General features: G+C 34.2%; 2 protein-coding genes across 5 annotated transcripts in view; both read left to right on the forward strand.

Annotated features, from left to right (window-relative positions):
- Positions 1-26: 26 nt before the first annotated feature.
- Positions 27-151, forward strand: MLDHR (mitochondrial lactate dehydrogenase regulator). Its single transcript, XM_084996703.1, has one exon. The coding sequence runs from the start codon at positions 56-58 to the stop codon at positions 149-151; it is 96 nt and encodes a 31-aa protein (XP_084852829.1). The 5' UTR covers positions 27-55.
- PTEN (phosphatase and tensin homolog) overlaps positions 125-27,662 on the forward strand; it is a 95,124-nt gene continuing 67,586 nt past the window's right edge. For 2 of the 4 annotated variants that reach the window (XR_014825592.1, XR_014825594.1), the window contains exons 1-2: positions 125-1,041; positions 25,877-25,961. Coding sequence is in view for 1 of the 4 variants with exons in the window: in NM_001143696.1 (NP_001137168.1) it covers positions 963-1,041; positions 25,877-25,961 (164 nt within the window). In the remaining 3 variants the exon portion in view is untranslated. 4 annotated transcript variants of the gene reach the window in all.

The raw sequence follows: 27,662 nt of genomic DNA on the forward strand, positions 1-27,662 counted from the left end.
GGCGCCCCTGCCCCTAGCGCGGCGGCGGAGGGGGCGGGCAGGCTGGCGGGCGGTGATGTGGCGGGACTCTTTGTGCACTGCGGCAGGATACCCGTTCGGAGCCGGGACGCGGCTGCGCTCAGTTCTCTCCTCTCGGAAGCTGCAGCCATGATGGAAGTTTGAGAGTTGGGCCGCTGTGAGGCGAGACCGGGCTCAGGCGAAGGAGATGAGAGACGGCGGCGGCCGCGGCCCAGAGCCCCTCTCAACGCCTGTGAGCAGCCGCGGGGGCAGCGCCCTCGGGGAGCCGGCCGGCCGGCGGCGGCGGCAGCGGCGGCGTTTCTCGCCTCCTCTTCGTCCTCTTTTCTAACCGTGCAGCCTCTTCCTCGGCTTCTTCTGAAAGGGACGGTGGAAGCCGTGGGCTCGGGCGGGAGCCGGCTGAGGAGCGGCGGCGGCACCTCCCGCTCCTGGAGCGGGGGGGAGAAGCGGCGGCGGCGGCGGCGGCGGCGGCTGCAGCTCCGGGGAGGGGGTCGGAGTCGCCTGTCATCATTTCCAGGGCTGGGAACGCCGGAGAGTTGGTCTCTCCCCTCTTACTGCCTCCAACACGGCGGCGGCGGCGGCGGCACATCCAGGGACCCGGGCCGGTTTTAAACCTCCCCTCCGCCGCCGCCGCACCCCCCCTGGCCCGGGCTCCAGAGGCCGCCGGAGGAGGCAGCCTTTCCGAGGATTATTCGTCTTCTCCCCATTCCGCTGCCGCCGCTGCCAGATCTCTGGCTGCTGAGGAGAAGCAGGCCCAGTCGCTGCAACCATCCAGCAGCCGCCGCAGCAGCCATTACCCGGCTGCGGTCCAGAGCCAAGCGGCAGCAGAGCGAGGGGCATCAGCTACCGCCAAGTCCAGAGCCATTTCCATCCTGCAGAAGAAGCCCCGCCACCAGCAGCTTCTGCCATCTCTCTCCTCCTTTTTCTTCAGCCACAGACTCCCAGACATGACAGCCATCATCAAAGAGATCGTTAGCAGAAACAAAAGGAGATATCAAGAGGATGGATTCGACTTAGACTTGACCTGTATCCATTTCTGTGGCTGCTGCTCCTCTTTGCTTTTCTGTCACTCGCTCTTATAACGTGGGAGTAGACGGATGCGAAAAATGTCCATAGTTTGGGTGACTATAACATTTAACCCTAATCAGATTTCTAGATCATGTATATTTTGTGCTGCTTTTGAATGCATTCAGCCTAGGGTGTGTTCATCTAGACAGAACTCTTGCTTGGTTGCAAGTGTCAAGGCGCCCATGGGTTTCTTAGTCTGTCTACGGGGTCTCTTCCTAAGGGCTATTGTCCGTTAATACAGAATACAGTACAGTGTTAGTGGATTAGTGAGCTCGGTAATCCGGTCTATTAAATGAACAGAAAAGTAGATGCTTTGAGGTTGAGCATATTTCGATTAAATCTTGGCTTTAGGCCCTAGATCAAGGGTATAGATCAGATTAAAATGAAAATTAGTGTTGCACGTACGCATATTGCATCAGAATCTTGCAGTGATTGTTTTGAGTTTCCTGGGTTGCATTGATAGATTCTTTTAAAATGTGAGTTGTGAACTGATTTGCATAACTTTAGAGAGAATCATTTTAGCATATATGGTGCTCATTTGAAGGCAAAAGTAGGTTTGTGTGTTAAAACAAAGTTAATTACAACTTTGAACTGCATGTGGAAGTTTTGTAGCTTGAAATCAATAGTGCCGTGGTATATCTCATAAATCGTTCTTATTAGATCTTTGTTAAATTTGCTCCCCTCCCCCCATTGGGGTGATATGGGATAGGATATGAAATTTGCAATTCAGTAGCATTTTATATTCAGTGCTCTTGTGACAAGTAGTAGAATGGAGATTGAGTGGTTTTTGATCCCAGATGATAAGGTTGTATAGGTTGAAGGGTATAGTGTGTAGCAAATGGTGATTGCAGAGATTAAACTTCAGTTTCACTTGAAATTTAAGTATTATTGTGATGCCAGAATTGCTGCTCACCTTATTTAGGTATCATGTCCTCTGACACCTTTGGGTATCCGTTAATCTTACTCTGACTTGTGTAGAATGTCAAGTACAATTTATCAGCTAATAATCAGACTGGCAAGAGTGGATTACTCCAGCTTCAGATTGTAGGTGTGTTCCGCTTTTTCCATACGGTGTCTTAAATTTACTGAGTCAGCTTGTTGAATAAGATAGAAACCCAAGAATTTCAATAGTGTATAGTATTGGTTGTCTAACAGGCCCTTGTACTTCAAAAGATGCTGGTTATCAAAAGGCATTAATCTTTGCAGTTTCAGGTATAATAAGCTGGCTTTGATCAAGGATGGGAATGGAGCCCTTTTTTGCAGAATGAAAAGTATCAGAAATTGAGAGTTACGAAAGGCCAGTGTATAGACATGAGACAGGATTAAGTTACTGGTCTGAGGTGACTGAAGCATTTTTTTAAGCCTCTATTAAGATAAGAAATTTGGTGGTATGAATTTTACTAGTTGACAATATTTAGTTAAAACTATGTAGTTTTATAAGTGTTAATATTCTTTAATAAAAGTGGTTTCTTAGCAACTGTCAGTAAACATCTCTCCTAAAGGTAAAGTGAGACTAAAGTGTTTATATATGTACAGCTAAAAATTGTGGGGGAGTTTTTTTGAATCAAACGTTGTATATCTGGAGAGATTTTATTCCTTCGGGTTATGTATGTGCACATAGTGTGCACAGCTAATTTACTCGAAGTATTTGTTTTGAAATGAAGATAAAATTACTGAAGAAATAGCTTTACCACGCACACAAGGTAACAGTTTTCTGTTAAGTTAAAAAAGAATGTTTAAAAAGAATATTTGGAAATTTTAAAGTTGCATTAATTGAAAACTTTACTGAGACTGAACTTGACCCGCTTACCCAGAAGTTAATTACGGAAAAACTCTTCTGATTTGTAACTTACTTCAAAAATAGTCTACTGTTGGCGTAAACTGACAGTCATCTGAATATATAGGAACACATTAATTAACTGTTTAACTTTTTAAAATAAGCCTCCATTCAAAAAATTTTCCAGAATGCTGTTTATTAGATTGTTTTTAATATTCACAGTATGTTTATGCTACTTTTGCTATACCCATTTGATTTAAACGTATCAGAGTTATAAGACTAACATTTTCCTACCAGATTCTTATATATGAGCAGTAAGTTGATTGGCCATTTCTCCTCTGATTTCAGAAAATGTGTGCCTCTATGTCTGAAATTTATGACTTATAACTTTCTCTAAAACTGTCCTCTTAGTTATGGTATGCATAGAAAGCAGTATCATATATTGCATCAAATGACTAATAACATTTAGTTTCTAGAGTTGTGGTTTTATTGAGCCAAATGATGATATATATAAAAAAATCACTTAGGAAAGTCAGTAACTGGGCTTGCTCTTTTGATAGTTACACTTCCAATAATTTTGATATACCAAAGCACTTTGGTTTGCTTGGTTTCACTTTAGTGTTTTGTTTTTATTGTAGGGGGAAAAATTAAAATGGCCATTGAAGGCTTTGTCTCTAGCAGGTTGCTCAATTTCAGAAGCCAGCCTGTTCAAAGTTAAGTTCTTTCATGAGCGTAGTGATTGGAGTATTTTTATCTGATAAAGATTAATAATGAAATGATTTCTCAAGAAAATTGAAGACAATATTTTTTTTGCAAAATTGAATTATTCTAAAAGTAATTTGTTGGTAGAGTTTTATCTTTAATGGTAGTCTGAAAGTAGCACTGAACATGAGACAATAATTCATTGTCTTCAGATTTCAGGGAAACTTTAGGCTTTTCTTGTATTTTTATTGTTTGATAAGTTTGTGTCTTCAAATATTAACCTTCATAGGGACTATTGTTAATTTGTAGGGAGTACAGTAACTATTTAGCTGTATTATCTTTTAAGATCAGTGGTTACTGACATAACCATATTGTGAGTTTTTTTTTTAAAAGTTATTATTCACAATTTTTATTTTACACTGTTTTATATTTCCTAAGTTGTGTTTCTTTCCTGTGGAATGTGCCTGGGCCACCTAATTGGTCTGTGATAATTTACATTTTCATAAAGCTTATTCAAGAATAGAGAGCACCTGAGAGGAATTTACAGCTTCTACGGCTTAATATAAGCTGGCTGTTCATTGTAAAAGTTAGCACAGTAGTACAGTCCTCAGTGCAGAGTTAACATTGCTATGATATATTAAATAAATATCATAAAATATGGTAAGATATAACCACCTTAATTTTAAATTTAGTTTAAAAAAGAGAAATAATGCATTTGTGTATATCACTTTTTAGAATTTTATTTTAACAACATTCAAGATAGCTGGTGATATTTTAATTCTTATGTGGAACAGTATAACATCTTTTTCCTTTTAACCATACACACACAAAAATATACGATTCTCTTAATGTTACAAAATTCCTTACTTTTTGGAAGTCTTCAGTACTGATTTTTATTTTTTAAATTTATTTTTAAATATATATTTTATTTTATTTTTTGGCCGCACTGGGGGCATGTAAAAGTTCCCAGGGTAGGGATCGAACCCTTGACACAGCAGTGGCCCAAGCCACTGCAGTGACAATGCTGGATTCTTACCTCCTCACTGCACCACAAGAGAACTCTAGTACTGATTTTCAGATGTCCTCATTTTGAAATTTGCCCCATTTGCTATTTGTTCATTTGGTGATAGCTTAATTCTTTTTAATAATTTTTAAGCCACTTAAGAAGTAATCATTTAGTGATTAGTGTCATAGGAGTATTTATTATGAGAAAATCAGTTCACAGAGTTTCTACATTTAATTGACTCTCAATAAACATTCCACTTTAAAATTTTTATCTTAGCCTTTTTAGGAAGATAGCAGTACAGGAATTTTTTTAAAAATTTTATGTGAAATTGGAGTTTGTAAAGAGAAATTCAGAAATTTGCATGCATATGAGTTTTTCACTTACTTGAAATGTTAGGCCTTGGCTGTACTATAAGAATTTAGCTTCCAGAAAATATATTATTAATGATAGAATAAGAAATTTCCTGATACTTTTTTTTTTCTTCCTGTAGAGACCTTTAGTTCTGAGGTTTTATTTCTATGTCATATAACCGATTCTTTTTCTCCTGTCTCTTTTTCTGATGGTAACTTAATTTTAAGTAAAGTTAGTATTGAAGAATTCTCTGTGGCCTGAATTTATGAAGGAAAGGTGTTAGGATTTGTCCTAAGGATAGTGATTCAAGACATTTGAATCAGCTTGGGTGATTGGGGTCTGAATTGATTTCAGTAAATACTCAGTTTTACAGTATTAATATTCTATTTTACAGTTGCTTTCTACTTGGTAGTTTTGAAGTTAATGCACTTGCTGTCAGAAATAATATCAGACTGAACAACCCTAGGCTGGTAAAGATTTGCTGAGCAAACCGATGTCCTTAATTCATATTACTGCCACATGCATTCTTACTGGTCAAAAGTGTTTTGGTCTGTGATTCTCTTTCTGAGCGTTGAATATATGTATGTACTTAGTAGTGTAAAATACTTTTCGTTTGTTAGGAAAGGCGAATTTAGTATATTGGATTTGAGTGTTTACCAATCCCCTAATTTTTTGAATTTTTTTTATTGGTAACAGAAAAGCTATTAGCAGTTAGGTCCTTTTAAAAGAATTTGCATTGGAATAAAAAATTTTGGAAAAATTAATGTTGGAAAAATATTAATATAGGAAGAATAAACATAATTTAGGGGCAAATTAATTTTGGATGGGGAGTTTTAATTTAGTTCAGTATAGTTAGGGCAGATTCTTTTGTAATAGTTTGCATTAAGAGATGGGTGATCTTCAGTATTAGGTATACACTTGTTGTATTAGGTATACACTTGTTAATAGTGTTCAGAATATTGACAGATTTGGATACTTGGCTGCACCTTCTAGCAAATAATATTTTTTACCTGTACACGGTGTGGAAAAGAAGACTGTGTATTATAAGTGACTATATACGTAATTATCATCAGTAGTCATCACTTCAAATATGAACAGTGAATCTCTAAGTGTTTGAGTACTTTATGTGTATTTATGTAAATGAATACAAGGTTAGCAGTATAGTCCTATATCTAAAAAATGAATACATCCTTAAAGAAGAGATCACCTTGTGAATAAGTTTTTATAATTTTCAAATGAAGTTAAATCTATTTTAAATTACTTTAAAATATCCAGTTTTGGTTTTATTGACACATTGTGTGTACATTGTTTCATGTTAGATTTTAGGGTGGCTGTGTAGACTCTGGAACCAACACTGTCTGTGTTGGAATCCTGGCTCTGCCTCTTAGTAGCTGGATGACTTTGTATAGCTTACTTAACTTTTCTCATTCTATTTTACCCGCAAAATGAGGATAATGGTTCCCACTCACAAAATTTATTTTGAAGAATAAATACAATATATAAGTAATTTACTTAGTATAGCACCTGCCACATTGTAAATACTAACATGGTAACTGCTGCTCTTAAAAATTATAATTTCTGATTTCCCATGTATGAGAAATTATATTTTCATTTATGGGAAGAGCAGTGATTTTAACTGAATTTCCTCAGTTTTGGATATGTTAGCATGCTAATTGGTTCAGGCTATGAATAATTTTTAAAATAGGGGTATTCCTTTAGGAGCTCTGAGTGTAATGTGTCTGTGATTTTGCTGTTTCATCACAAATAGTTTAAAGCTCTGTTCTCTCATACTGTTTGACCAAAAAAAAAGTTAATCATGCTAATCAAAGAGTTTTTGCTTTAAATACTAAAGTAGGATGAAAACTTCCTCTATTATGGCATAATGAGGTAGAAATTTGAAAATAAAAAGTTACTATAATATTAGATTTTCTTTAGTGTTAAAGATAGGTGAACTAAAATATATTTTTATTCACAAAGAGTAATCTTCATCCATCTCAAAAGAAAAATTTAATATGATAACAGCAGTTACGTAAACTGTCTGTCAATAAAGATATCTTAGCGTTTCTTTAAAGTTCACATTTTTGGAGGAGTCATGCAACTTTGAATGCCAGGTTAACATTTATTAACAATACCATTTACACTTAATATAATCTGGCAATGCATTAATATAGGAATTTTATTTAGGTTAAACTTATATATTATTATCTCCTGTTTTCTCATTTGATCAGTAGTTTCAATATAATTTTAGGTCCTAGAAATGGGAAGATAGAGCTAATGGACTTTCTTCTTCATTTATTTTTAACAGGTATGGGGAAGGATGGAATGAGCTTGAGGTGTGCTTGGTAAAGGCCATTACTTGTGCATAGGGATCAATCTTTTTTTCCTTTCCTAGTGCTGGTCTCCCAGCAGTGTCACAGTTCCCTCAGTAGTGAAGCACTTGGTTTCCAGTGAGATTTGCTTGTTTGTTTTGCATTGAAGAATGAATCGTGCTCTAATTGTATATATGACTTTGATTATGTGATTTTTACATATTTTGTTATATGTTGTATAAGCTAGTATATTTTTGGTACAAGTCTAGTTTGTATAATTGAACTGTGCATTTTGACTTCTAGGAAAATTTAGTTATCTAAAATTCTCTCTTACTTTCTCTCTCTTTCTCTCCAATGCTACATGCACCGATATTTTGCTTTATATCGCTATCCAAAACTTATAGTTGATTTAGTGCTGTTAAAGACCTTCAGAATAATTTTCACTTTTATTTCTTTGAATTTTTGTAGATTTTCACGCTAAAATATAGTAAGGTCTCTATTCTTTAGTAGTAATTTCAGGGATTGCATTCTTCTAATTTTATAGGTTTGATATTTTTGATATTTTAAAGAGGATGTAGTTATTTAAGGTATAATGAAATGCCCTGTGATTTGGATCAGGTGTTCTTTAAATCAAATGTATTCTTTTTTTGTTTTGTTTTGTTTTGGTCTTTTTGCCATTTCTAGGGCCTTGGCATATGGAAGTTCCCAGGCTAGGGGTCGAATTGGAGCTGTAGCTGCTGGCCTACACCAGTGCCACAGCAACACGGGATCCAAGCTGCATCTGTGACCTACACCACAACTCACGGCAACGCTGGATCCTTAACCCACTGAGCAAGGCCAGGGATCGAACCCGCAACCTCATGGTTCCTAGTTGGGTTCATTAACCACTGTGCCACAACGGGAACTCCAAATCAAATGTATTCTTAAAGTGATTTATAAATACAGAATACATGTTCAAAGCTCCCTGTTTGAACATGTCACAGTTCAAACTGTACATGTCACGGTTCCCTCGGTGGTGAAGCACTTGATTTCCAGAGAGATTTGGAATTTTTTAAATGTATGCAATTTTTTTTTCCATTTAAAATTCTTTTGCTGTCATGAATTTAGTGAGACTCTTCTTTTTGAGTGTTCTCGTTACTCTAGAACTATTTATTGGAAATTCAAAAAATAGAATTGAAATCTTTTTTCTACTTATAAAAAAGAGTAACTTGTAAAGGCTACCAGAAGATTGAGTCCAAAGAAAGATGTTAGGGTTTTTAGGCACCTGGTACAGTATTTTTCCTGTTGTTACAGGTGATTCTCAAATGTTAGATGGCATCCAAATAACTTGCAAGGCTTGTTAAGTCATAGTGCTTGCCCCACCTCCAGAGTTTCTGACTCATCAGGTCTGGGTTGGGGCCTGAGAATTTGTATTTCTAGTAAGTTCCCAGATGGTACATGGGGAATCAAACTTTGTGGACTACTGTGTTATATTATCTCCTGTCAAGCAAATCCTTAATATATTATCTCCTTTTGTTTGATAGAATTTACATATACATTATATCATTTGATCTGTAAACTCCAGATAGTCCAGCATGGCAAATGTTATCCTGGTTTTTGTGGACAAGGCAATGAGTTTAGAAAGACAGCATAGGGGAATGGAAGGAGCATAGATTTGGGTGTCAGCTAGACTTAAAGTCTAGCTTAAATCCTTGTTCGTCTACTTTATCAGTCTTATAATAAAAGGGTAAACTACTTAACTTTAGTGAACTCTATAGTTTCCACATCTTTAACATGGTGATTAAAAACCCTTAACTTGTAGGGTGCTTTTTTTTTTTTTTTTTCCCTCTGTAGGCATGGCACACATGGAAGTTCTAGGACTAGGGATTGAATCCATGCCACAATAGCAAGCTCAGCCACTGAGGTGACAACAGTAGATCCTTAACTCTTGCCACAAGGAAACTCCCATAGGGTGCTTTTTAAAGATTTGTTAGAATTTATTTTCAGAATATTGGTTACCGACTGGGAGTATGGTACCGTGTCTGAGTATTTGACAATGTCTGGAGTTATTTTTGGTGGTCACAGCTTGAGGGTCAAAGGTGGGGATGATATTGTCATCCATCTTGGGGGATAGAGGCCAGAGATGCTGCTAAACATTCTGCAATGCATAGGGCAGTCTCATCCACAGCAAAAAAATTGTCTGGCCCAAATTGTCAACACTGCTAATGTTGAGAAACTAGTTTAGAGATATAAGGTGTCTGGTATATAGTAAGTATAGTATTTGATTAAAGTTGCCCTTAGGTTGTGGTATTTAAGAAAATCAAATTACTAATAAATGATAGAGCTAGGCTTTTAATATATATGTTTTCTGATTGCTGCTAGGCTAATATTCTTTGTAACGAGAGACCTTTGTCCACAAAGATACTCCTGATAACAACAACAATAATAAAAAGGTTTATTTGAAGAAGGCTTGTGTGTTACGTGGCTGATTGTGAAAGTGCTCATTTGAACTACTGTTAGGAAAAGCTGGGGGTGTTTTCAATAAACGTGTAAATATAGTGTACTATATGAAGTATTCAAAAGGATATTACATAGAACTTCTCTAACAGGATGGATGTGCTTTATTATAAGAGCACTTTTTTTTTCCATTTTTAAATTGCCAGTAGTTTTAAAAGTAATTCTTAGCTGCTTCCTTTAATTATGTAGTTAGGATATACTTTGCTCACAGGATAATTGTTTTGTGCTGTTTAATACACTCTTTAGTCTTACTTTTTTATTCTAAAGCTGCTTTTGTTATAGTCAGATGTGATGAAGTTAAATCTGCTGATGTAAAATGGCAAATTTATGACAAGTTATAAAAACTTCTCTTATCTTTCCAGATGAAGAAAGTAAGGCCGACTGTGAGGTTTTCTGATGCATGTGTTACATTCTTTTCTGGACCCTAAATTTGTTATGTGAGCCTGTTGAAAGTGCTTATTTATCTACATTGAAAACTTGCATTAATGTGTGAAGTTTTTAGAAAAAATTGGGATGGAGTTTTAGATTAGTCCAGATACGAGAAGATGCCAAGGGAGTAGCTTAGTGGATTCTGAATTTTGTTTTGATTTTAGGGCAGACAAATATAATTACGGGAATGTTCTAGGAATAGATTGTTTGCTATGATTTTTTTATGTTCACTTGATTTTACAATCCACTTTGCCTTTAAACTTTGCACAGACAGAGTGAAATATTGAAGGCCTATTTTAAAATTCCTTGTGAAATTTAAGTTTTGCCTGTTATGATTCTTTGTGAAATTATAAGAGATAGAGATAGTGATAAATATTTTAAAACTAAGACTGCTAATCATATGATAGCTTCACATTTGTTAAGAAAAATAAATAGCATTTATTGCTGTAATTTAATTAGATAAGGCCTATCTCTATGCCATTATTTCCTATAGTGTTTAATACAATCCACCATAGTGAACTTAAAGGTGTTTGTGTGTTTTAACAATTTCCAAAGCACCTCATAATTGCTTTATTTTAAATAGTGAAGTTATCAGAAGTATTTAATTATTTCTCTGTAGTTATACATTAAACATGCTTCCAATATTTGACTGATAGTATTTCCTGCTGTTTTCTGATTTTCTTTAGATTTAAGGTGACTAAATATTAGGAAAAGCTTTCATGATTTTGATTTATAAAATCATAATCTAGTACATGAAAAACAGCTGGAGTATTGAAGCTTTTCTTCCCCTTATTTACTTGCAGGACAGCTTTTGCATATTTAAAATTTTAAACATTTTAATTGTTTAAAATTGAGGCAAAATAGGAGTTCCCACTGTGGCTCAGTGGTTAATGAACCCGACTAGTGTCCATGAGGACGCGGGTTTGACCCCTGGCCTCGCTCAGTGGGTTAAGGATCCTGTGTTGCTGTGGCTGTGGTGTAGGCTGACGGATGTGGCTTGGATTAGACCCCTAGCCTGGAAACCTCCATATGCCGCAGGTTCGGCCCTAAAAAGACAGAAAGACAAAAAATAAAATAAATAAATAAATAAAAGTGAGGCAAAATAACATTTAAACACTTTTGATCTGTCACATTTCTTTTTTATAGTTTTTATATTGTAGGAATAGTAACTTACAGTGGATATAGAAATAATTTGAATAAACTATCACATCATTTTATTTTAATAAATTAATTAATTTTTTTGTCTTTTTAGAGCCACACCTGCGGCATATGGAGGTTCCCAGGCTAGGGGTCCAATCAGAGCTGTAGCTGCCAGCCTACGCCAGAGCCGTAGCAACGCCAGATCTGAACCTTGTCAGTGACCTACACCACAGCTCATGGCAATGCCAGATCCTTAACCCACTGAGCGAGGCTAGGGATCAAACCCGCAACCTCATGGTTCCTAGTCAGATTCATTTCCGCTGGGCCACAGACGGGAATTCCTCACATCGTTTTATACTAAAGTCGTTATAACCCTGTTGCTTTCCTTTCTTTAATCAGAAAAATTATGACTTGTCATGATGTTACTATTCCCTGGAGCATGCTTCCAATGATACAGTTTATATTTGCTTAGTTTACTCAGTGCTAGTAATTGGTGAAAATTTGCCAGGCATTCACATTTACTGTCTGTCTGTCTGTCTATCCTATCTATCTGTCTATCTATCCTATCTATCTATCTATCTATCTATCTATCTATCTGTCTGTCTGTCTGTCTGTCTGTCTATATTTGCTTTTTAGGGCCTCCCCTGTGGCATTTGGAAGGTTCCAGGCTAGAGGTTGAATTGGAGCTGCAGTTGCTGGCCTATACCACAGCCACAGCAACGTGGTATCCGAGTGGTGTCTGCAGCCTACACCATAGTTCATGGCTATACCAGATCCTTAACCCACTGGGCCAGGATTTGAACCCACATCCCCAAGGATATTAGTCCAGTTCATAATCCACTGAGCCAGAAAGGAATCTCCCTATTTATAATCAATATTAATTTTTTATGGTAAAAAATTACATTTGTTACTTTATATCAGATTTTATTTTCAAGTTATCAGTTATTAAAATATGGAAATAGTTTTAACCTTGTTAGTTAAATTATGCTTCTCTATGAATTTATTCATGTAGTTAGAACAAAAAATATTGAGGAAGAAACAAACTTTGCTTTTTTAAACAAAATTACTTGTTAGAGTAACTTTTTCCTAAATGAGATAAAATCGTTTCAATTCTTAAACCTAAGAAAATTTTCATCTAGGTGTGATATATACCTTTTTGGTGTTACTGAAAACAGAGTGAAAGCAAAATTGTTTTCTTTGTGCGTGTGCGTGTATGTGTGTTTGGTTTTTTGCAACTCAAGAGGCAGTTTAGTATCTGAATAGTTTTCATGAACTAATTGTAGGAAATCTGTGTAAAATAACTTACTACATTGAAAGTATACAATTTTACACGTCTAGGTTCTGTCCAGTATGATCAAGGTTATATGTAGTACCGTAAAATATGCTGAGGTTCTGGTTATTAAGGCTATTTGGATTCTTTTTGATACTGAAAAGGTCACACAGATTGTGATTGTTGTGTGGTGTCCAAGAAGTAAGGCTTGCCATCTGTTACAAAAATATAGGAAAAAGTTAAGATAATCTAGTGATATAAGTGATTTGGGCACTTGTGTTTTTGGAATCAAATTAATTACAATTTTTAAAGGTTAGTATTAATTTTAAGCTTGCAGAAATTAAACTTAATGGTTATGCCAGTGTTGATAGTTTTCTGCTAAAATACAAAGGTACTGGTTGAGAACTAAAGATTATATAAGAAAAGTGTGGCTTTTAGGCATTTACTTTTACAAATTTATTTGGATATTTAAGTCAAAACATTATGTTTTAGGAGTTCCCGTCATGGCTCAGCAGTTAACGAACCTGACTAGCATCCAAGAGGACACAGGTTCGATTCCTGGCCTCGCTTAGAGGGTTAAGGATCTGGTGTGGCTGTGAACTGTGGTGTATGTAGCAGACGTGGCTGGGATCCCGCATTGCTGTGGCCCTGGCGTAGGCTGGTGGCTACAGCTTCAGTCGGACCCCTAGCCTGGGAACCTCCACATGCCTCGGGTGCGGCCCTAAAAAGAGAGAAAGACAAAAAAAAAGTTTAATGTGATGTTAAGTTATACAAGATTTTGATATTTTTAAACTAATTTTGTTAAGAGCTGGCATATGGGAATTCATTATTACAGAACTTAATAGAGATCTGATTTAATGAGTATTGCTTAAAGATTCACTTAAGTATTTTTCAAGTTCTCTGCTGTCTTCTATAACTCAATTCTTGTCTGTATCCTTGTAAATGAGTTTCCCCTAAAATTTTGCAAGTACATTTTGGACCACTATAGTAATTGTTTCCATAACTTAATTTCTTTTCATCTGCAGGAACTTAGTCTTGCTAGTTGCATATAAGTCTTTAAAATTGCATACTGAGCTTAATAGGATCTGATTAATTTTAATCTACTTTGTATTATTTCTTATGTTGACATTGTTTTTTATTGAGAATTTGTTATTATGCCAAATGAATAATATGATTAGATATAATATTTCAGTTTAGATGGGATTTTGAATTTATGTTCTCACATGCAACTTTGTGTCTCAGATTTCTGTTTTCTATGTTAGAAACATCTTGCCAATTTCAAATTAATGTCTGATGAAAGTAGATGGTTTTACTAGGTTTAGTTTATAGAATTTGTTCAGGCCTGAATTGTAGGCCATGAAAAGAATGCTTTTTTGAACCTTTTTAGATAGACAGAAATTACATCTTTTACATGAAGTGAGGTACATATGTGAGATTTTTATCCAAATATTAGAAGTTTACAAGGCTTTATCTGTTTTATTTACTTAATAGTATTTAAACAGTGTTAAGTGTTGAGCTCCTTTCCTTTCTTTTCATTTCTACTCTTCAGTCTCTCTAGTGGTATTTTTGTCTTTCTGTATGTTAAACTTTATATTTTTAAGTTTATTTACTGGTTGAAAAAGTTGACTGCTAGCTCTAGGTTAGTTTTTTCTTTAATGTTTCAGTTTAATTTCCAAGATTTTTAGTATGTTCTCTTAGAATATGAAGATTCCACAACTAATCATGGTTAGTAATTGTGTCTTCCTCCAGTTGCAGTAATTGGATTTATTCTAAAATGGTATCCCTTCAGGAACACACTATCTAAAATTAAGAATGTTATCTATTTAAAGCAAGCAGTGTAAACCTAATCTTATAGCATAGTATATTTTAAAATTGCATATTATTAAATCCTAAGGTCTGAATTTTGAGTAGTATTTTAGTATATGTAATTATAGGTCTTTTGGATAACATACTTATTCAAGAAATGATAAATTGATGTAATGACTAAAATACCATCACTGGGAATATGAATCATATTTTATAGTATTTGTCATAGGCACTTGTCATAAAATCAGTAATATGATTCTTACGAATAGAATGATGAATGCCAATATGTGTACCCTCAATCTTTTAAAATCTACATGTATTTCTAGTTAATATTGTTCTTATCCAGATTAAAATACTGTACTTAGACAAAAACTATTTTTGCCACAATTGGGAAAAAAAGTCATTTTCAAGTTATTTTCTGGCTTAAGGTATGGAATAGAGAGGCTTGATTTAAAATATTAAAGCCAGATATAAAATGAAGCAGTTAATACACATTTGTTTGGAGCTTTTTTGCTTTAAAATGGTTCAAATTAACAGGGCTTTCTTTAAAAGATAAATTTGTTAAGAGAAGTAAATTTAAAAATTTTGCAGTTTGGGCTGAAGTAATAGGAAAAAGAAATATCTGCTTGCCAGAGATTCATTTGTACCTTGTGTGTGTGATAGCTTTTGAATGTTCAAAATTTGGTCATGATTGTATCTAAAAAATCAATACATTTAGAAATCTTGGGATCTTTCCTTTTCCCCCCAAAAAAACTGCAGTTTGTTAATATTGGGTGAATTGGCACTAAATATTATTAGTCTTTTGTTGTCAAACTACTGACAAATCCCGTGGCATATTTTGTACCTGAACTCTTTGAAATTTTTTTTTTCCTGTAACAGTTAATGGCCTTTCATCTTTTTGCATAACTATAGAGTAGCCAAAACTAATGTTTTAGGTAGTCACTTCTGGTAAACTAAATGATATGAGAATGCTGTTACAAAAGTAATTTATAATCTAACATTGAATATAAAGATTAGAGCATAAAAGACACCCTCTCTGTACTTTAGAGTAACCAATGTGTTGATGTAATTTTAACTTTTACAATCTTTAATATGCCTTATTAAGATTTTGTGGTAGAAAATTCATTAGGACTAGCATTTGGCTTAGTTCAAGTGTATAATGTTGACAGGTATGTCTAAGGCGTGTTGTTAAACTGATAATCTTTTTGAAAGTTAGGTTAAGTCACAGCCATATTTTGTTCGATTTATCATTTGTAGTCAATCTTAGATGGTTTTTAGTGGGAGCAAAACTGCAGGGAGGTGTGTGTGTGTGTGTGTGTGTGTGTGTGTGTGTGTGTATTTTTTAACAGCAACAGAGTTCTGAAACAGGAAATCAGTCTTATCGTATTCATCCAGAGACCTAGGAAGGAGGTAATTGTTTGGTGTACTCGTTAAAACCAGTTAGTTGGGCAACTTAAATTTTTAGAGATTCACAGATGTAGGCTCAAACAGTTGTGGATGCATTATTTCATAATTAACAACTACTCTGGAGAAGAGTTGATTCAGTTAGTTGAAGGTACTAATTTTCCCTCAGCTAATACACTAAAAACTTATACTTAGAATTTTAGAATATTCCTAGCATTATCAGTGATTTGATAAGATACTTTTCTCTGGTTCTAATTTGCTTAAATTTAAATAAAGTTCAGAGTGCCTTGATTATTCCTTTAAAAATTTTTTTAAACTAAATGTAATGTTAATATATCTGGCTTGAAATGTTTTCAAAATGATTCTGAAATAACTCAGAAGAAAAAAATTTACTTCTATTTCAGATATTTATAAATTATCTTTCCCTATTAACGTACGTATGAACATAATTAGGTCCTTGCAGTCAGTGTTTTCATACTATTCTGTGATCTCTTTTAACATACATTTTTATCTGTCAAGTACTTTTTTTTTTTCTTTTTTCTTTTTAGGGCCACACCTGTGGCATATGGAAGTTCCAAGGTTAGGGACTGAATCGGAGCTGCAGCTACCAGCCTATGGCACAGCCACGGCAATACCAGATCCCAGCCCATCTGCGACCTGTGCTGCAGCTTGCAGCAACATCAGATCCTTAACCCACTGAGCAAGCCCAGGGATCGAACCTGCAACCTCATGGATACTAATCAGATTCTTAACCTGCTGACATAGGAACTTGTATCAAGTACTTATTTTAAAAGTTATACAGGTAATAATTCATCAGGCTTAAATATAGTTTGCTAAACAATATTTACTATTATAAACATCTTTGTATAGTTTATTTTTTCTTGGATTGTTTTCTTGTATTGTTAGAGTGGGATTACTGGAATAAAAGGTACAGCAGTTTCATAGCTCTATATTACAGGTTGCAGATTTTTTGCCAAATGAACCAATTATAGTATTGTTCCTAAGAGGAGGAATTTTTAGTAATTCCTGATACACCTTTGAAGAATGTGATATTTTCATTTGGAAAGAGAGATATAAACTTAAATTTCAAAGCAAAAATATATGCTTTTCAGTCAGTAAGAGTTGGAATTATATAAAAACATGCAAGAAAGTTGTTAAGATTCAAGTTGGAGAAGTAGAAAACTTTAGTAGAGTTCATATATTATTTGGTAGTCACTTTTCCTTTCTGATGTGGCACTGCTAGCAGATAATTAAAAAGTGTTAAAGGGAACCTAAAATTTATGCTAAAGTGAACGAACTTGGGTTAATATATTGGAATTCCTTTTTTTACAATTTGTTTACAAAAACACTAAGTTGCCTTGCAGTGAGACATTTAACCTAAAAATAAATAGCAGGACATTTCTAATTTATACAACTTCAAATAATAATAACCCCTTTTTACAATTGTAGATCTCTTTGTAGTTTTATAGAGATATTTCCAGATATCCTATGTGATCTTTGAAACAACCAGCAATGATGTTACAAGTGTTATAATCACTATTTTACAGAAAATCAAGAATATTTGAGGCCCAGAGATTGAAATAACTTAATCTGAAGTCTAGGCTTTTAAGTTGCAAACCTAAGAATGGAATTCTGGTCTTCTATGTTAAATGACAGTATGCATCAAGTACTTAGTACAGGGCCAGGCCCCTAGTAAATATTTCAGTGTTCCTGTGTCCTGTGTTGTTTCTGGACATGTCTTCTTTATTCTTAAAATTCCCATCTTTTTTGAGCAGTCTTCCTCTTAATATTTCTTTTGTACCTATGTACCCTTTTCACTTTAGAAAATAAGATTTTAGGCTTCATTAATTTGGTCTGAACAGGGATCATTATATGACATATATTAGGGCAAATGATCTTAGATAATGAACAATTAGCACTTTGTCAACTGAAAAATTTAAGGAATTCCTATTTCTGTTTCCTCCCAATATGAATCCAAATATTTAACACACTTAATAGGGAAAAACAAAATCTAGTAAGATTATACAAAATTTTTTTTATGGTTTCTGATCTTTATTTTCATCTTTATTTGCTTGTTAATTCTTTTTTATATTTTTGGGGTTTTTTTTTTTTGCCTTTTCTAGGGCCACTCCCGCAGCATATGGAGGTTCCCAGGCTAGGGGTTGAATTGGAGCTGTAGCTGCTGGCCTACACCAGAGCCATAGCAACGCCAGATCCGAGCCACGTCTGCGACCTACACCACAGTGCACGACAACGCCGGATCCTTAACCCACTGAGCAAGGCCAGGGATCGAACCTGCAACCTCATGGTTCCTAGTCGGATTCGTTAACCACTGCGCCATGACAGGAACTCCAAGAAATACAAAATTTTTATTAAATGAGAAAGCCATAGAAGTCCATGAGCACAATTTGATTTTAGAAGTTGATAATATGGATATAACTGTGACATACTTGGAAAGTGTTTGTTAAATTTAAACTTGTTAAAATTTGTTGAAAGAAGTGTAAAGCTGATGTAGCTTATGAACCAATGACTGAATTTCTTTTCCTCTCACCTGAGCCTTAGGTGTCTGTGGTTAGACAGCATCGAAAGCAGGGAAAATGCTCCAGAAATTAGTGGAAAATAAAATTAAATGGTGAAGTGGCTGCATTTGCTAACTTGCTTTGATTCTTGTCTTCTCTTGTTAGTCTGACTTTATTCCTTTACTTATGCTGCCAGTGTAGCTCAGTGTTCCTATCAAATTTGCTTTTGATACTTTTTGATAGCTACCTCTACAGTGACTATCTGTATGTCATTTTTTTAGACCTGTCATGTTCTGTATATGCTATTACGTCATATTGTTACATCTTACAGTTAGCTGGAATTCTAAAAATAGCTTATATGTGATCTTTGGAAATAAGGAAATTATTTAATTATTTAAATAATTCCTTAAAATAATTATGGCAGAAAAAAATAGTTATTTGTATACTAGCACTGTACTTTATAAGTTGTTAAGGGATAAGCGTATCTACACATTGTACCTAGTACTACAGAGAAACTTCTCAGAACTGCTCTACTGTTAGTAATTATTATACTTAAAATAAGATTCAGTCTATATGTCAGGAACATATTATTGTAAAATAAGGCTTAGGGAGCACTGTTTTTATCCCTTGTCATTTTGAAAAAAATGCAACATAATGGAAAGTAGTAAAACAAAATATGTTAGGGAGCTATTTTTGGTTGTTACCCTCTATTTGAAAATTCAAGGTAAATTTATAGCATAAACTGCATTAATTAAAAATTCTGAAATACAGTAGACTCATGAGATCACAACTCACAAGGTGTTTTCTAAAAGATAATTTGTTAATTATAGGCAATTAGGAAAATATTTTTAGTGTTTTAAGTTATGATTGGCTGCGTAGAATATCCAATAAAATTATTTAGCTCTTATGAAGCCACATTATTTTATAATAGGTCAGTTATACTGTGGGTTAAATCAACTTCTGTAGACAGACTTTAAAACATAACTAATGTTTATTAGTTTTTTCCTTTGGAACAGTATTCAGTGTTGTGAGAAGGGATTGTTGTAGCACTTGAATCAAACATGATATATATAACTATCAGAACTCATAAACCAATAACTTAAGATCTGTGTATTTAATTGTAGGTAAATTATACTTCAGTTTAAACAAAACAAATTTAGCACATTTGCTTGAAGGTAGGGGAGTGGGGAAAGACTGTCTATTGTGTCTCATCTCCTATAGCTATGATGGCATTCCAACTTGGGCAAAATAGAAAGTACCATATATGCATTTCTCACCTCTCTGTTGCATGTGTAGTAGCCAATGATGTGGGGAAAAAAGGCTTTTTTTCTTTCTGGAGTTACATTTTACATATGTTCTTAAATAAAAAGGCAAATTGATATAGTACAGTTTTTAAAGAGTTTAAAATTTCAGTTAAGCTTAGATGCTCTTTAGAAGGGTTAGATTATTCAGTAAGTCAGTGTCATTGAAGAACAACCAAATAGTTCTGGTGGGCTCTTCTAATCCAGAGTTGTACCATTTGTTCAACTGAGAGACAAACATCACTGTTTTAGGCATTGTTCATATATTACATCATTTAATCCTTATGACAGTGCTATTATATGATAGTATTTTAATAGTATTATGATAGTATTTTATTATTCAGAGCAAAATATCTAAAATTTTTTTGTAAGAAACGTTTTAGCATAGGGAAGCAAAAAGCCATATATTAAAAAGATTTTGTTTATTGATATAATTCTTGGCATAAGAAATATTTGCCTCAAGTTTGAGCACTCAATAGCTGCTGACGTTAGTTTTGGAAATACCAGTAGATTTTTATATTGTGTTTCAGAAGTTTTTTAATTTTAACGTTATTTCAAATTACTTTCATTTGAAACTGCTTCCTTTGAAAATTTTATATTTTATTGATTTGAAACATGGAAAAACTTAATCTTTTGTGAGACTGAATGGTGTAAAAAGCTTGGGCTTTGGAGTTAGGTACATGAGTTTGAATCATAACAAACTACTTAACTGGCTTTAGGACCTTTGGCAAATTACCCAATCTTTTTGACCCTCAATTTCATCATCTATGAAGTGGTAATGTTACTTCATAGGATTGTTAAGATTAAATGAGAATGCATTTGGCATACTGTCTGGGACATGTTCTTTCTGTTTTTCAATCTTATGAGGGATGCCAAAGTCTTGGGAAAAACTGTATGAATAAGAAAGATGAGAGTCTGAGCAACCTGAAACCTTAAGAAGACTGAAGTCCTAGCTTTTCTTTATAGGAAGGACTGGATTGTTACTCTATAAGAGATTGCAGGGCCATAGGAACTCCCATGTTGACCAAGCTCCCTGCCACAGCATCATTAAAACTAGAGCTACTCTATCAGTCCCTCCACCTTCTCCATAAAGTTTCGTGTGTGAGCTGTGCTGGACTACTCGCTTTTTCTGAATATTTTATGTGTTCCTTTATTTCTTCTCTACCCTCTGTTTGGAATGTTGTAATTGCCCTTGTTTCTTCTTCTGTTTACTAATGTCTGACTTATTTTTTAAGGATTATCTAATGTATTACCTATTTTATAAAGCTTTATCTCTTCTTGTACAGAATTAATCCCTTTTTCTAGCTTTTAAAGTATCTTGATCTTATGTATAATGGGGCCTTTGGCACAGTTGTAGATCTGTATGTCTGTCTTCCCTAATAGAATAGGAACCTCTCAAGTGCAGTAGTCTTTGTTTACTTAGCCTTATGTTCTCAGTGCCCCTTGCACAATGTTCATTATGTGTTTGGGTAATGAAGTGAATAAAGCGGGGGGGGGGGTGTATCTGAATTCACTTTAATGAGTACGTAACACCCTCATTTATGTATAGTTACTGACAAATAGTTTTCTTAAATTAACCAAGCCCTTTGCAACCTTACTTAATTAGTATTCATAATACAAGAGTAAATTTGAGTATAGTTCTGTTAAAATGACTGCATTTCAAGGGGCTTTGTATTTTTTTTTAATTGAAGAGTATTTATTTACAGTATTTCAGGTGCATAACAAAGTGATTTGGATTTTTTCCATTAGAGGTCATCCAAGGTATTGAATGTGATTCTCTGTGCTATACAGTAGGTCTTTGTGGTTTATCTATTTTATATATAGTAGTATGTATCTGTCAATCCCAAATTCCTAATTTATTCCTTCCCCCATTTCTTTTTTTTTTTTCCCCACTGTACAGCAAGGGGATCAAGTTATCCTTACATGTATACGTTACAATTACATTTTTTTTCCCCACCCTTTGTTCTGTTGCAACATGAGTATCTAGACAAAGTTCTCAATGCTATTCAGCAGGATCTCCTTGTAAATCTATTCTAAGTTGTGTCTGATAAGCCCAAGCTCCCCATCCCTCCCACTCCCTCCCCCTCCCATCAGGCCGCCACAAGTCTTTTCTCCAAGTCCATGATTTTCTTTTCTGAGGAGATGTTCATTTGTGCTGGATATTAGATTCCAGTTATAAGTGATATCATATGGTATTTGTCTTTGTCTTTCTGGCTCATTTCACTCAGTATGAGATTCTCTAGTTCCATCCATGTTGCTGCAAATGGCATTATGTCATTCTTTTTTATGGCTGAGTAGTATTCCATTGTGTTCTTCCCCCATTTCTATGATTTCTCTATAGGGCTAGAATCTTACTAGCATTCTTACTGAAGAATTAATCAGTTAGACAGGTTTTTAGTAGTAATAATTATTTTTTAAATAAAAAATTTCTACTGCATTGCTTAGAAAAACATGGCATTATTTCAGTTTATATTTTTGGCTAAGATGTGTTTATAATTTTTTTTAGATAGGAATTCCTGATTGGTGGTAGCTGCCACTACTTTGGGTTCCCTATGGCTGCCTCATTTTTTTTAACTGTGATTTCCCATTTTTTTATATTCTCTACAAGACAGAGTAAAAAGTAAAGATTATTCACTTTCAGGACTTGTACTGCTTTAGGCTTGATTTGAGTCTCTAGTCTCTTCTTTTTAAAAAATATTTTTCATGAATGGAAACATGAAACCCTAAAACATTTCGTTAATCGAATACAAGCTACATTTTTAGATGGAGCTATTTTCTTATGTGAGAATAATAGATAGCTTATGATGTTAAAAATGATAATCCTAAAATGGTTTTCTTTTGGAGTCCTTATAGTAGAAGAACGCTTTGAGATTGAGGGTGAATTATGTATTTTTAAAGTGAGAAAAATTGTTCCTGGCCTATAATAAATGCTGTTTAAGTCTTAGATACTTTTATTATTACACTTTTTTTTTTTGATGGAAATTCAGTATTTTTGAAAACTACACATAGTGTAAGTCATATAGGGAAAGGTGGTGTTGTGTCTTGACAGTTAGTAAATAGATTTGGAGCATATGTAATTTTTATAACTTGTTAAACAGTGCAAGTTCATCATACCAAAAATAGAAAAATAAGAAAAAATATATGTCCTACCCCTTAGAGATTATAAGAAAGTGGGAAATAAATGCATATTCTTACTACCAGAGGTTATTACTTTTAGTACTTTAGTTTGTAATCTTTTTGTCTATATATTTTAATTTAGTTAAGTATATGGGTATATTTTACATGTTTTCTTTTACCAAAATGGTTTCACACTATACCTTTTCCCTTGAAACCCTTTTTTAAATCATTGTCTACTTTTCTACTACTATAAATTTTCATCTCATCCAATCCTCAGATCATATTAAAATTTCTCTAGTTGGCTCAAAAATGTCTTTAATGACTAGTTTGTCTAAAACAGTGTACAGAATGGATTATACCTGTGAACTTGGCTGTTAGAAACTTTGAATCTTTCTAAATTGGGATAGCTACCCATCCTTCTCTCCACCTTTTAAAATGAAATTTAACTTTTTAAAAAGATAATTTGAAGGAGTGTGTTATGTCCTACAGACCTTTTGAATTTGTTCAGTTTACACTCATAATGCCATTTAGCTTGTTCTGTCATATAGCATTTGTAAGTTAAAATTTATATCTAAATGCTTGGTGCATTCTCAGGCCAAAGATAATTTGGCTGTCATAAATGATGCTGTATCCTTCATATTGTGTCACGTCAAAATTCATGTGACCTGTGCTTAAGTTTCTTGGTGATGCTGAGATTGACCATTAAAATTGGGTTGTCACAGTCTTTTCTGCTTATTGTTTAGTTTGTCTTATACTAGAAAGTATTTTGTGCATTGTTACTTTGTCTCTGGAAGAAAGTTCAATTCTTCATCATTCTTTAGCACCATTTGATGATCCTTGCCTAAGTGAATTTTATTAGGGCTTGAAAGGTTTGATTTTTCTAATTCTGTCTTTTTATGTTTATTAACTGGTGTTTTCTGTTGAGTTTATTTTATGAATTGGAGCTCCTATGGGAAAAGCAAGATAAATCATTAATCTTCCCCTTTACCAATTTTTAAGAACTATTCCAGTAGTCACTTTTATCAGAGGTGATAAATTAAAAAAATAATTTTTTGTTCTAACTTTTTCTCTTTTGAGCATCATTATAGACTTAGAGATTTACATTCAAGGTCCTTTAATTTACTACCATTTGAATTTTTTATTTGATACATAGATTGTCACAATTTGAGGTCGTTGGGATGTCCTTCATGCTAACTCGTATGTCTGTCTGTCTGCCATAGAGCATTACTCTCTGTATGCCTTTCTTGCTCTCTGGCACAGAAGGATATCCCAGGCTCACCTTGTACCTTCTCCTCCCCAGATCTGACATCAGCTGTTTTTCCAAGGAGTTGGTTCCTTTTAGTTTATTATGGTATTAGAAATGAAACCAGGGGAGTTGGGGTGAGAAGGGGGTTCTAGAAGTGTTTACTACTGCTAATAAGACATACATACTTTTAGGCCATTTCTTTGAACAAACCTAAAAAATACAGACTTGTCCAAACATGAATTCATATTAATATTTTCATTTATTACTTGACTCCTTGATTTTATAATATCTCATTTCTCTTACAGTCACAGTCATGAGTTTTCAAGTCATTCACAAAGCTTCATTGCTTTTTCCTACAGTGTAAAAAATTTAAACATATCAATACTGATATTACTAAAAATAAATTGTCAGAAGAAATTTGAAAGTCCTTTGTAGTTTTTTTTTTTTTTCATAGACTACTTCTTGACAAGAAATTCAGGAAGATTACAGTGTCTAATTTTTTTTGAAATATTTTCTCCTTTACCAATTTGATAGTTAATCAGGTTTATTTGTTTCTGGCTATTTTCAGTGTGTGCCTCTCCCCTTTCCCTTCCTTTCACCCTGAAGCAACCATTTTTATTAGTTTCTCAGTTATTATTCCTTTGTGTGTATGTGTATCTGTGTCTTGGAGGGTTCAGGTTCAAGCAGACATATGTGTGAATATTCTTTTATAAAATACTATTTCTTTTATACAAAAGGTAGCATACTGTATACCCTGTTGTGCACATTTTTTCTTAAAATATTCTGTAAATCTGTCTAGGTAGTACTAGTAATCATAAAGATAGAACATACAGTACATATGCAATCTTTTCTTAAATTATAGTATCAAAATGAAAGTCTTTAGTAATTTAATAATTACTTTTGGATTGAAAATAATACTGAAATAAGATTAATAATGTGAATGCAGCAGAAATAAAAAGATCTAATAAAAGGGCACTGGATTTGGTGAATTTTGAATTGTATTATGAAGATGAATGGGTCCAGAAGTAGGTGGGCAGAGAGATATAGAGATGCTTGGACAGATTAGCTTGGCTGGTTTGCAAGGTCTGTGTCAGAAAATCATGAGATTAGAGGGGATTGATAGAGTTTAAGAAATGAGAGCTGGTATAATGGACAAAATACTTAGAAATGTAGATGATTGGTGTTTTTTAGCTTGATATAAATTCTTGAGTGTAGAAGTTTGTTTTTATGCAACTGTATCATATAATATGAGTGAATAGAATGGGCCTGCTAAATAAATATTGATTACCTTGTTTGGAAATGAGACTAAGTTTCTACCTCACTTTAGAATTAGCAGGTTGTAATTGCCCAGGGTTAGAAGAGCTCATAGTGGTTTTTCTCAACCTAATCATCATGTAGAATAGGAAATCAAGTCTAAAAAGTTGACTTAATCCAATTTATACAACTGGTTAGAGGCATAGCCGGTTCTTAATTCTGACTTCCTCTTAATTGTATCTACTTTTATCTATACTGTTGTACCTTTTACAGCTATGAAAAATGAGAAGTTGTGTTTTGTTTTTATTTTGATTTTTGGGTTTTTGTCCTTATATTTAAGTACTGTAAATATAGAGGTTATTATTTACCTTTTTTTTTCTTGTTTTTTTTTTCTTTTAGAAGTTATTATTTACCTTAGGTACATTGTATATATATTGAGTAGGAAGATTTGAAAATTACTTTGTCACCTAATTGTTTTGAGGATCTTTTTTGGGGGGTCGTTGTCTTTACCTCTATTTCTTAATTACACATGATGGCTTATAAATAAATATATTTGACAAGCTTGTAGTGGGGGGAAGCTTTTTATAATCAGCTAGAGTTTTAAAACATGTACATGTAGTTTGCCTTGTTCATATTTCAGATAATTTCCTTAACTTGAGTACTCAGATATTTATCCAAACATTATTGCTATGGGGTTTCCTGCAGAAAGACTTGAAGGCGTATACAGGAACAATATTGATGATGTAGTAAGGTAAGAACTCTTAATTTTCTGTTTCAAATATTGATGTGTTCATGTATTTTTATTTAGAAAAGATTTCTAAACCACAGAAAAAGATGTATTTTGTGATGTAAACTTTATTATGTTGGTGATTTGTAACTGCTTTATTTTGCTTCATGTGCCTACTGGGCCTCAATGGGATAAAACTCATTGGTTTTACATAACCAGGTGTATGTGATATGATTTCGTGGACTCCATAAAATGCCCCCCCCCCCCAGTTTAATGTCTGGATTCCATTACACTATGGTTTTTGTCTTTTATTTCACAGTTGGCTGTTAGCTTTAAAATCCTCACGTGGATTTATTCACTTAAATTTATTTATGCTAAAGTAGATGACTGATACCATGTAATTTTACATAGAGCAGTTTATAATGGGCATAAATGTACCAAGGACATGAAGAAGTATTTGGTACAAGGGATCTGGAAAGGAATTGCTTGACATACCAAAGCCTAACTGTCTGCTTTATAATTTTGCATAATTTTCTAAGTGTAATAATATCAGTTCTGAGCAATAGTTCTTAAGGCTCATTTAAGTAATTTTAAATACATTTGTGACCTAAGAGTACATAATATGTTTTATTCTAGAAGAGGTTTGTGTTTGTTATGTAAATAGTCAATATATTTTGTAATTTCAGAGCAAAAATATGTGTATAAATAAATTCACTGTAAAATGTCAGTAGGAACTTCAACTGGCTTTTAAAAGTTAAAATTTTGGATTATTCCCTGTACTCTCAGGAGTATCTCTCTTGGAGACTTTCAATTTAAGTATTTGGTGGTTATGAGAATTAAATGTTATAATGAGCAGGAAAACACTTTGTAAAGCATTATGCATATGTAGAATCCTTTTTTTTCTTCTTCCTATTTCAGCTGCCCTGTGGCATATGAGTTCCCAGGCTAGGGAAAAAACCTGTACCCTGGCACTGCAGAGATGCCGCTGATCCTGTTGCGCCCTAGTAGGAACTCCTAGAAGCTTTTTAAAATAGTTGTCTTAGTATGTAAACTTGTCTATACGCTTATGTGAGCTAGCCATAGTTGTTTTTCTGAGTCATTAACTTGTAACAGTTTGCTTTGAACCAAAGTATATTTACATTTTTGCAGTATTGAGTTGTATCCAGTTGGATTTTTGTAGTGTTTATGTTGTGTTCAGAATTAAATTTCAGTAACTACAAAAAAAAAAAAAACTACTTTGTAGTTTCTATTACAATTTTAGATGGTACGCAAGACTGTCAGATGCATATTTAAGAACTTAAAAATAGGAAATGAATTAGCCTTCTTTAATTAGGCAGGACATGGTGGAAGGATGTTTAACATCATAGATACATGGGAGCAACATCTTGATATGGCTTAGTCAGTGATAATACCCAGCCACAGAAAGTGCAATAAAGAATCCACAGAAAAAGAATGAGAGAAATAAATTTTGAATCAAGAGAGGAGAATCTAGGAAATGAGCAGTGCAGTCATCAGACATGTATTCTCTGCTGTGGTGCAGGAGTGTTTATCAGGTCTCTTTATGGCCTACATGAAACATCTCTGAAGTTGATCTACTTCACATTACTATAATTTGTATTCAACCAAGTTAGATTAATACTCATATTGAAAAAGTATGAATTCTCTGAGTAGAGAAGAAGTTTTTTGATCAGTGAGAGGATAGCTTTGTGGTAAATTAATCTGGTG

This window comes from Sus scrofa, chromosome 14 (assembly GCF_054392235.1).
Source record: "Sus scrofa isolate SSC_HxYL_T2T_F1_AM1 chromosome 14, Sscrofa_HxYL_maternal_Yorkshire_Landrace_v2.0, whole genome shotgun sequence".
Taxonomy (NCBI): Eukaryota; Metazoa; Chordata; class Mammalia; order Artiodactyla; family Suidae; genus Sus; species Sus scrofa.

Excerpts from the sequence above, each read along its gene's own strand:
- MLDHR (XM_084996703.1), top strand. The coding sequence starts at position 56 with ATGTGGCGGGACTCTTTGTGCACTGCGGCAGGATACCCGTTCGGAGCC.